This window comes from Dendrobium catenatum, unplaced genomic scaffold (assembly GCF_001605985.2).
Source record: "Dendrobium catenatum unplaced genomic scaffold, ASM160598v2 fragScaff_scaffold_1639, whole genome shotgun sequence".
Classification (NCBI taxonomy): Eukaryota; Viridiplantae; Streptophyta; class Magnoliopsida; order Asparagales; family Orchidaceae; genus Dendrobium; species Dendrobium catenatum.
The window spans coordinates 506,520-517,863 of record NW_021320101.1 but is presented as its reverse complement, the minus strand read 5'-3'; the positions used below and the strand labels follow the sequence as shown (position 1 = coordinate 517,863).

The 11,344-nt window shown below is 31.5% G+C and overlaps 2 protein-coding genes across 5 annotated transcripts in view; both read left to right on the top strand.

Annotated features, from left to right (window-relative positions):
• Nucleotides 1-5,299: 5,299 nt before the first annotated feature.
• On the top strand, nucleotides 5,300-8,802 carry LOC110110681 (probable ribonuclease P/MRP protein subunit POP5). Its single transcript, XM_020842281.2, has 3 exons — nucleotides 5,300-6,045; nucleotides 6,158-6,295; nucleotides 8,420-8,802. Exons 1-3 carry the CDS (start codon nucleotides 5,868-5,870, stop codon nucleotides 8,566-8,568), a joined length of 465 nt encoding a protein of 154 aa, XP_020697940.1. The 5' UTR covers nucleotides 5,300-5,867; the 3' UTR covers nucleotides 8,569-8,802.
• Nucleotides 8,803-9,930: 1,128 nt separating this feature from the next.
• LOC110110580 (tubulin-folding cofactor D) overlaps nucleotides 9,931-11,344 on the top strand; it is a 63,988-nt gene continuing 62,574 nt past the window's right edge. For 2 of the 4 annotated variants that reach the window (XM_020842130.2, XM_020842128.2), the window contains exon 1: nucleotides 9,931-10,268. In XM_020842130.2, coding sequence (XP_020697789.1) covers nucleotides 10,074-10,268 — 195 coding nt within the window. In that variant the 5' untranslated portion in view covers nucleotides 9,931-10,073. The remainder of the gene's footprint in view (nucleotides 10,269-11,344) is intronic. The other 2 variants (XM_028701155.1, XM_020842133.2) reach the window with 2 other exon arrangements.

The following is an 11,344-nucleotide window of genomic DNA, read 5'->3' as shown; positions in this document are numbered from 1 at the left end:
ATGACTCTATTTCAAAGATAAACATATTTGGATAAACCAATATTATTATAACAGCAAAATGGATATATCTAGCTAGCAATAGCTTTCACAACTGGCTCTATTCTAAGAGCAAAATTATTCCAATAATTCAGTACTATTTCAACAAAAAAAATGATGTTAGGTTAACTTTAATCGATTTAAAGCTGCTTTCTGCTTCGCGTTTTGTCTTACAAGTTAAACCCGTCAACCGCATGAATCGGTATTAACGGAATAATAATTTTTTATTTGTGGGAAACATCACAAAAAATATTAATTACGGGTGGACTGAAAAGATGTTTGACAATTAAAGGCTCATCAAAATTACAAATAGGTTAAATTTTATATTGTAATATATTATATATGAATTGTTTATAACGCGTTCCTCTAATCCAATATTTTTAAGATATTTTTTATCGAATTTGACTCATCATAATTTTGTTTCCTTTTTTGGGATTTGGTTAACTGTGAGTAGTTAGGGCGTTTTGTACTTGAAATGTTGTTATTCATAATTTTTTTAGTACTAGATTTTTTTTTTTTTGTAAGAAATTTAAAATTCTCCCAATAAAGCTCGTGAACAAGTTTGATATTAAGCTCGATAAAAGCTCGATTCGTGTTCAATTCAGAACTTGTGAATAAGCTTGATAAAAACTCAATTAATATTTCATTAAAATTTTGATAAATATACATAATATAAATATTTTATATTTATTATAATGTAATGATATAATTATTATTAAATAGTAAAATATAAAGTAATTAAATATTGTTCATGAATGAGCTCATTTGGTAGCTCGAAAAAACTAGCTATTTATGTTCATGAACTTGCCCATTTGATAGCTCAAGAATACTCATTAGATATTTTTATGAACGTATTTGTTTGATTGATTAAAAAAATTGCTAAATATGTTCACGAAACAATGTTGATGTAATTGTTTGTTATGAGGCTCGATAAAGTTCGTTTGTTAATTTAATGACCATCTAGAAGTAAGCTCATTTATAGCTCGTTAAAACTTGTTTATTTAAAGTTCGATAAGCACTAAACAAATCAAACATGAACCGAACACGAACACATTAATTTAAAAAAAAAATGAACAGAAACAATAAAACTCGAATCAAACACGAACAAAACTTGAACAAAATAATAAATGAACTCAAACATGAACACTCTCATTTGCAACATGTACTTTCTCCTCTACAACTTGCATAACATCCGCACAAACCACGATAACACCCACAAACTTGATTTTTGTTATTATTAATAAGCATATGACCTAGGGCATTGCTTTAATAGAAACAAATTAAATTAATATAATTTATTTATTTTACAACAATTCAAATAATAAAAAATAATCTCCTTAATTTACTTACAATTAATCAAATGAAACAATTTTCAAATGCATTAATTTTTTTTTTTACATTATATTTAGAATGAAACAAAAATTACTCAATTTAAGCCTAATTTAATTGAGCGATAAAATTATTTAATTTATTTTGATATTAGTGTAAAATAAATTATGCATATATCACATTAATTTCAAAATAAATTTAATAACCCGTTAAAATATTCAGATATTATTTTTATTTAGAATATATCTCAATTATAAACATTTGTAATCAAGGACATTCAATTTCTTCGCTATAAAATCAGCAATCAATGCCCCTGCCAATTTTATCGGCAAAAAGAAAAGAAAAAATCATCAATGGAACTCCAAGCCAGCAACCCAGCACCTCTTCCTCCCATGCAATCCCCTTTTTCTCAAAACACTCGTCACCTGTCCTCCGTCTTCATCTGCTTCGTATTCGCCGTCGTCTTCTCCGTTGTCTTGTCCGTCACCATCCGACTCTTCTTACACCGCCAAGCCGGTCTCCGTGCCGGCCTCCATCATGCGCCGCCGCCGCTGCCGCCCGAGAAACCGTGCCCCTTTATCGCCGACAGCCTTCCTTCCGTTGTCTTTTCACCGCAGGCCCAAACCCGTTCAGCTGACTGCGCCATCTGTCTCTCCGACTTCGCAAACGGAGAAATGGTACATTTGCTTCCAGTCTGTAACCACTGTTTCCATATTCACTGTATAGAGGGCTGGATCAGTTCACATGCTTCGTGTCCCACGTGCCGGCGAAGCTATTGGCTACCGGAGCCGTTGCCGATGGAGCCTTGAGCCGATTTTCCCGGCCCGGTCGGCTCCGGCCGGAGATGAGCTTCCGCGAGGAATATTGACGGATTGCTGTCCATTTTTTTTTCTTTTTTCTGTAAAATGAATCTGAATAATGTTGATAATTAGTTAATTACACAGCAAAATATACTTTTATATGAGAAAGAAATATTCCAAATAATAAGATATATCACTATAATTATTTTGTGATGTAATAAATAATATATTTCTTTAAAATTTTAAGTTTATAGGCCCCATAAAACATAAAGCTGTTAATTTATTTTTAAGAAAAATATACCCAAAATTATATTTAGTTCAATATACTTTTATATTTTAACAAATATAGTCAAGATCAACACTAAATAACCCCACAACCCTTTGATAGTAATAGTTGATCAATACTTCTTCCATCTTCCTCTCTATTTTCCAACGATTATATTCTTGAACTTGGATTTTCACGTGTGACAAAAATTCTCAGTGAGACTCTATTTGTATTTGTCTATGAATATTAGTGAAATTTTTTTATTTGTCTTTTAGGGCTAAAAATATGCTTCGTTCATGCTATAAACTTTAAACCCCTCATTCATTAGAATTCAATTTACATGTTGGAGTTATCTTTCAATCACATTTGACATTAGAACAGTGATTAAATTATCATTGAATAATATTTGAACTATGATCAAAATTTATAAATATTTATTTTTTTAAAAGATCAACCTATTTGATAGCCTATATATGTAAAATTTTAAAATGACAATTTAGCAACATTTGAGCTAACTTTAAAGAATTATAGCTTTATTCGAACTTATTCAAAACTTAATTCAAACACTTATTTGAACATATATTAGATTCTTCATTGATCATGTCATATTATCTTGGAATATGGGTTAAAGAATATTCGACTTAGTGTCGGAATAAGATTCAAATAAGGCTATAATGTGTGAAGTTGATTTGAATATTATTTAATTGTGAGTTGAAGAAATTATGAAGGCTCCTAGAATAAGTCAATTATGATGATTCAATTATTGTTGAAGATGGTTCAATCAAAGATTATTCAATAAACATAGCTCACATTGTGTTGTTGGTTGAGAGCTTAGGCTTCCAACTAAGAGGTATTGGGTTCGAGTCTTTGTGTATGCGTTGTGTGTGTGAGTTTGCCTTAAATGTCTAAAAAAAAGATTATTCAATAATTATTGAATATAGTTTGAAGATGATTTTTTTAATGCACAACTTATCATGTCTTAGAAGTCACGATAGCTCAATGACGTCATTCTTTGTCTCCTTCGACAATTCTTTGCCAGTTTGTTTGTTCCAGTCAGTGATGACGCACAACGGGAGCTCGCTTGATGCGATGACCCCATTTCACGCGCTTTTTAAGCCAGTTCTCATAAATCCATCCAATGCAAGTCAAAATTGGGTTAATTTCGGTTTGGTAGGTTGACCCGAATCTGACCCGTTTATTAAACGTGTCAATCATAACCACAAATTTCAAGTCAAAATCTAATCAGTTGGCTGGTCGAGTTAGTTTTTGACACCCTAATAATAATTAGATGATGATGAACTAATAATCAAATACTAAATAAATAATGATTAGTTATTTTTCAAACCATAATCGAACCTTCTTCAAAACATCCTCCATCTATGATTTGAATTTCTTATGTTTTAAAGATTATAAATGTCGAAGATTTAAATAGAAGAATCTCACTTTGAAAGTCCAATCGACAGTATTAATAATTGTTTTGGGCACTTGATTCAGAAGAGGCACGTGTGCTGCGTATGAGGCTGGTTGGTGTATACGTTTTTTATATAATTAAATAATTTGATTTTAGCGCCGAAACTGTTCAACAACTCATTAAAAATGTTATCTTAACACGAAATGAAAAAAAAAAAAAAAACGGCTGAATTTCTCAGGCCATCTTCAATCAAAAAATTTATTTTTTTGCTTCAAAATATAATAATAATCACATCAAACAAATAAGCAATAACTCCTCTTCAACCCTATGTTAGTTCTTAACATAAAAAAATTACAAATATATTCTTTCTCCTTTTTATACATTTTTTAATCATATTTTTACATTTATCAATATTTTTTATTAAAAAAAAAAGCATTTGTAAGCAATGTGATGCCAAGGCGTCATATTGCTCATTTCACAAGAATATCGCCAAAAATTGCATTCGGATGAAGCTAGCAGCTAACGTTTGGTTAGAGATGACTTAAAAGTTCAAGAATTTTTAAATGACGTAGAAAGTTAGATCTTTCTTATTGAACTATGATGACGGGCATTTTGGTCAAGCTAATTGACATCGTTGAATCATTGTTTCCTTCTTGGATGGCTTTCTCTTTATCAGGCAAATGGAGGAATTGTATTTTTGGGCTTCGTTACCCCAACAATAATAATAATAATAAATCTTAAGTGATATGTTGGATGTTTATGATCAGATGATTGTGATCAAATGATTGTAGTAAAATAATGGTAATAGTAGTTGAAGTGTCATGGACGGACGAAATTTGATTAGAAAATTGTGGTCGATTGATGTTTCAAAGGATTGTGGCTGGGTGAAGGTGATTAAAAGACTATGGTCAATGATGATGGTATGAGGATAGTGATGTAGTTGGGGAATGACATTTGATGGCAACGATTGGCTGATGATTTGGTAGCAATTGTCGAACGGAGGTGATTAGAGTATAATTGCCCAATGATGGGAGTTGGAAGGCAATGGTTTGATAACGATGATTAGGTAATATTTTGATAGTGGCGAACATACATTTGTCTAATAGTGGTGGTTTGACTTATTTTATTTAAGTAATAATATAATTATTAGTTAAATAATTTAACTAATAATATAAGTTGATTTAGCTATTAAATAATTTAACTAATAATATAAGTTTTATTTATAATATTACTTATCTTATTTAACTAATAATATAATTTACAAAAATTAATTAACTTAATTATACAATTACTATTATAAATATTAATAAATTAACTAATTATATAAGTGTTATTTTTATTTTGAATATTTATCTAATTATTATTTAGAATATTAATTATCTAATTATTTATTTAATTATTAAATTTATATTTATTAAATTACTTAAATTAATTCCTAATTAATTACGAACGATTTGCTTTCTGTTTCTTCTCTCTTCCGTTCTTCGTTGCTGGACTGTGTGCTTGGCGTGAGATAGGGTTTTGAACGAGTCGCAAAAGCCTTCTTCGCCTCCTTCGACGACGTTCCTTCCTGTCGAATCTGAAGTCGCGAAAGTTTTCCGTTCTTCCTGTTGTACCGACGGGAGCTCGCTCGCTGTGAAGGCAACTATCGTGCTCCCTTTCGCGCGTTTCTTCAGCCAAATCCCGTAAATCCGCCGAACTCCAGGATTTAGTAAATCTGGGATTTACGGAAAAAAGAGGGAAACGGAGGATCTAATTCGCTGTGAGATTTGACGGTTCCCTAAATCCTTTTTGGCAGGATATAGCATAAATTCTGCTCAAATCCTGCATAAATCCTGCATCCAAACAGCCCCTAAGCGAGGAAGTAGCATTAGCTCGCTGGCGAAGGCAAGTTAACCGAAACCTCGTTTTTCTACCCTTTCATGAGGAAGTTGTGACTGAAGCTCGCTTAGAAGGCAAAACCCGTGCGTTTTTGCACGGCAAAACCTGCGTAAACCGGCTACCAATCTGCCGCATAGAGTATATTATGGTGCAGTTTAAGAATAGATATTTGGTGATTGAGGTTTTAATAAATGGTGGCAAGGATTCTTCTGGGAATGATCCGATTATTATTACAGAGTATAATTTGTTGAAAGCGATCAAAGATAGCATTCTGTTGAACTTTGGGGAATGCGGCCTTGCTCTGTCGCTCGGATCGTTGCAAGGTATGGTTTACTTCTTTTTAAATGATCAAGGTTTAATCTGTATTTAGTTCACTTGAGGCGGTATTATGTTCGCATACTAATTTATCTTTTCTTTTTTCTGTTGTATATGAAGTCAAATACGTCAACCCTTCCACAAAGCTGTGTATTATGAGAACCTCTCGTGATGATTATCAGAAGATATGGTCTGCAATGACAATGGTGAAAAGTATAGGGAAGTGTCCAGTAACTTTCAATTTACTAGCTTTGAGTGGTAAGTATTCTATCAATAAGACCAGCTTTTGGACATGGTCATCACGGAATGTTGATTTCAACCTAACTTGGAGATTGGTTAACCTGACTTAGATTCCTTGTGATAAATGATCTTGCTCAAAATTATTCTATTGTTCTGTGGAATTTGTGCTGCATTTTGAATTATAATTCGGCCATTGTTTTCTCTTATATTATTTTCATGCCATGAACTACTTATATATAAAATAATCATTTTTTTGTTTCTATTGCACATTTTTAAGGTTAATGACATTGCATCCAAATACATGACAAAATAGTGCTTGGACAATTTTACAACCTATGAACAAATGCACATATTTGATGGATATAAAATGCTTATTTTGTTGGAACTGAATTTTTACATGCCAGATAAATTTGATTGAACTCTAAAAGTGCACTGTAATAGGAAGAACAAAAAGAGAACTTTAATAGGAGTGAGATTAGTTTGCGTTGTAGTATTTTAGTTCACATTGTATTTTCTTTTCTGTCTTCATTAAAATATGTCTATGATATTGATCTCATTGAGAGTGAGTTATGTTCTTCAGGATTTTGATTTCCTCTTTACGTTTGGTTTACTACTATAAGGGTTCGATTCAATCAACATCCTGAATTGCTAATGTTTTTCACTTTTCTGGGTTTCCATAGAGTCCTTCCCTTCCTATTTTTTCTTTGGAAAAGATGACGGCCATGCCCATCTAATGATAGTTAATCTTACAAGATTACAACTAAATTCCTATTGTGTTTCTTTCTTAGTTCTTATGTGTAATTTCATATGCCGAATCTTTTTAAGTGCTTGTAAGTTATGATGGCTACTTTTGCTGGATGAATTTCTTTGTAGAAGTTTGGATCTTCCACTTGATGATTTTCATCCTTGTTCTTTCTATTAACTTATTTTGTGATTGATATGTGCTCATAATTGATATTTTGGCAAATTTAAAACGTGTCTATTCCTGTTTATGCTATGAATGCTATTCATTGTAGAAGTTTATAAATGGTATTAGTTTTGGAGGCTTTCATTTTATTATTATTTGAGGTTTTTAAAAATGGATCCTACCTAGCTTTTACAGAACTTGTCTATCTCTCTCCCCTACGATTATGAGCGAATTAGTGCACTTAATGTATAGTTGATACTCATTTATATAAGGCTTGTTTATGTTCTTTTATTTACATAATTGAATAAGCTCGTATAGATTTTAAAGGCTTATTATATAAATGGACAAATTTGAATATTAATTTACTTGTTTATTTATTTTCTTGAACATATTTGTTTATTATTTAATAAATAATTTGTTAAGAACTCATTAGAATGTTTATTTAATGTTGTCTCAATTATTTACTTGATTACTTATTTTATATTATTGCATTATTTTTTAAATATTTTATGCATTTTAAAATTTATTTATATTATTAGAGATATTAATAAGATGAAAATTTCAAGCAAATGGTTAGATATATAGGTTAAAATTTTTTCTTATTAATATTTGAACATTCTCAAATAATTTAAATAATACGGAGTGTATTATGTTAAGTTCCATTAAAATCCATGAAACCATTTATGTAAAATATTAAGGCTATATATTTATATCATCAACATTAAACATATAATTAGCTAGACTTGATTAAATCTCAATTATGGCTTGAATTCAATAAGAAAATTAATAAATAAGTTTTTGATTGGAAAATAAATGAATGATTTGAAATCAGTTAGTACTAGACTCTACTTGTATGGTTAAATCCTCTAAATTCTCCCCCTCTCCCCCTTTTCACTTTCTTTTTATTATCATATTCTGCCTAAGCCTCATCTGCTGTAAGAGCTAGGCTTCATTTGGTACGACTTTTTATTTTTTATAATAGAAAGCTGTTTTAAGAAGCATTAAAAAAGCTGTCCCAGCTTTATTTGCTTCTTAAAGCAGTTTTTTAATATAAAAATTAATTTTTATATCAGAAAGTTGTTTTAAGAAGCAACAAGAAAGTAGTCTCAAATAAAGCCTTATTAGTTTGTGTATGGTAGCCTAATTTTTTTCATCTTTGCAGCCACATGGCATCCATTTGTATTTTTACCCATTGCAAAAGTTGCCTGGATGCTTATGATTTATTCTTCTTTTAGGTACCATGAAAGCTTGTAAGAGTGCTGCCTTAAAGTGCGAAGAGGCAAAATTTGAACAATACAAGCTTGAAGCTCAGAATCATCTCACGCCAGAGAGATTATCACAGATTAGAGGCTATATAGAAAAAATAAAAACTTTAGAGAATTAAATGATGGCTGAGTTCATTTTAGGTAAAATAGCTTGTTTGCTTCTTTAGCCTGTCACTTTTTTTTTTTCTCGTAGAAAAAGGATTCATGTAGTCGACTTCAAATAGTAGAGTAAAGGCTCGATGTTGTTGTGTAATCTCTTTTCTTTTTCCATTTCTTTGATGATTTTGTGTGTTATTTCTAATGGAGCAGTTGCGCTCATTTCTTTTGCTAATGAAAAATGTTCGCTTTAATGTCGTTCACTTGCTGCTATAAAATAATCTGGTTAGCTTCAAGCTTCTGATTATTTGCTTGAATGATTTTTATTTCTTTGGGCAATTGTTCTTTTTCTTTTGCATTGGATATTATGATATTGGGGCAGTACTAGTAAATCAGAAACCATTGCTCTTGAAAGTCTTTAAATTGCGTATGTGCTTGAATTGAAGTTCGTTTTAACTCAAGGTGAGAATCATGTAGGATATCTTAGGATTTATATTCTTTTAATACAGATTTTTAATAGATTTTTGTGGTTTGGGAGAATAGAGTTAGGATTTTTGTTATCAACTTATTTGTCATTATAAATTAATAAATTCTACATATTTAAGTTTTATGATAAAAATTTTAGCCATTAGATCTTCTACCAACAGTGCTTAATATTGTATCATTTAGGTTTTTTTTTTTGGAATTATTTTATTACTATTTTATAAGACAGTTTTTTTAGTATAAAATTAAAATTTTTATATTAAAAATCTGTCTTAAGAAGCAGTTGGAAAGTCGTCCCACATAAAATCTTAAACTAATCTAGTTCTGTGGTTCACTGATTCTTCACTCGAACAAGCAATCCAAAGCCAGTTTTAATCAGTTTGACGTAACATTAATTTTTAAAGCTATCGATCAAATTAATCGATGCACAATAGAACTAATTGAACAAATAGTTCAGATCCGATTTTGTAAATGTTGGTGATAATAGTAATAAAGTCTTTTAAATTATTTTATAATTCATAAGGAAAAAAGCAAATTGATAGAAAAGAAAAAGAACAATTGATGGAAATTTATAAACATACCACTTTATAACATCCTATTTATATATCTAACATCTAAAATATTAATATTATATGCATATCATCCTATATTATTTTAATATCAAATATACCACTAATATTTCTTTCCTACCACTCATGTATTTCATTTATACCACTTATATTTGATATGAAAATGAACTATGGGTGGTATATATGTAATATTAAAATTTTAAATGTTAAATATGTAAATAGAGTAGTATACGATGGTATGGATGTAAATCTCTCAAAAATGGGAAATTTAATATACTAAATTTTAATGTAAATTACAAGTGAGTAAATGTATATTTCCCTAATACAAAAATCCTCAATAAGTTCGACTCGAATGTTCGCTCTCGGCTAGTTCATTGTCTCCAATGCCCGCACAGCGGCTTGCCACTTCCTCCTCGTGATCTCGCTTGGTGCGGCTCTACGGAGCAAGAACGCCGGCCTCTCTCCCGGCCGCCGACATGGACGCTACCGGCAACTCTTCTTCGTTGTCGACCTACTTAAATCTTGAGGAGGACGACGAGCACGACACCAAGGAGAGGGTTCTACTCCGCTATTTCCTCCAGGAATGGGCGCTTGTCAAGACCATCCTTGACCGGATCGTTGCTAATGATGGCGCCACCATTCCCTCAGACGTCAACAAGATCCGCTTCGTAGTACGTCTTCCGCTTCTCGAAACTCTACGTCTTCTGACTTTAGTTGCAATATTCGTTTATTTAGTCGCGGTTATCTCCATTAAAATAGATCGAGTTTTTAGAATAATTACATTGGAGTTCTGTAATCGGAAACAGTGGAATAATGTTGCCTTGATAGGGAATTGTTGAATAATCCATTATTCTAAAACCAGCTTCTGGAATTTGCTAGGAAAAAAAAAGAACTGTTAATAACGAGACGAGTAAAAAAGAAGCAGAGATAATATAAATGACGGAATCGATCGTTATTCATTTGATAGTATATGACATATAATATGCCTATCTATAATCATGAAAGGAGCATAAAAAAGGAGTACTGATTATACTAAATATTCTCCAAATCACAATAATGAATCTTTGCTATTCAAGGGTTTGCACATTTGGTGAAATGTATTCAATAATGCACCCCCCTAAACTCATGTAGAGACAGAAGATGTCAACTTGAGTTTATTGTAGTGTTCATGAAATCGCCCAAGGGTATGAGAATTATTGTTCATGAAATCAACAGTTTGGCCATGAGTACCAATAAATTGAAGAAGAAGGTTAGAATGTGTAAGCTCTCAATCAATAATGTGAAAATCAGTGTCAATGTGCTTGATTTGTTCAAAATAAACATCATTTTGAGCAATAACAACCACACTGCAATTATGGTAATTAATAAGAAAGGGACCACATGAGTTATGCGCATATCAATGAAGGGACATCAAATTCAAAGTAACCCCCCAACTGTTTTTTAGGAGCACGATATTTGACTAGAACAATGAACCTTTGTTTGTTTCTTACTTTGCCAAGAAATGAGGAGTCCAAGAAGAAGCAAAAACTAATGACAAATTTATGATTTGTCAACATAGGATATGCAACATGTATGGGCGATGATGAGGCGTCGTAGTGAAGTCCATAGTGAAGGGTACCACATGCATAACAAATAATACGAAGACCAACATAGTGGGAAGAGCTAGGTGTTGCAAGGAACTAATTGGCCCAGTGTATTGCATAGGAAATATCAGGACGAGTGATAGTAAAATAAACTAACCCCCTAA

Coding starts and splice junctions, on each gene's coding strand:
- LOC110110681 (XM_020842281.2), top strand. CDS start 5,868: ATGGTGCAGTTTAAGAATAGATATTTGGTGATTGAGGTTTTAATAAAT. Junction 6,046..6,157: donor GTCGCTCGGATCGTTGCAAG/GTATGGTTTACT, acceptor TTGTATATGAAG/TCAAATACGTCAACCCTTCC. Junction 6,296..8,419: donor CAATTTACTAGCTTTGAGTG/GTAAGTATTCTA, acceptor TTCTTCTTTTAG/GTACCATGAAAGCTTGTAAG.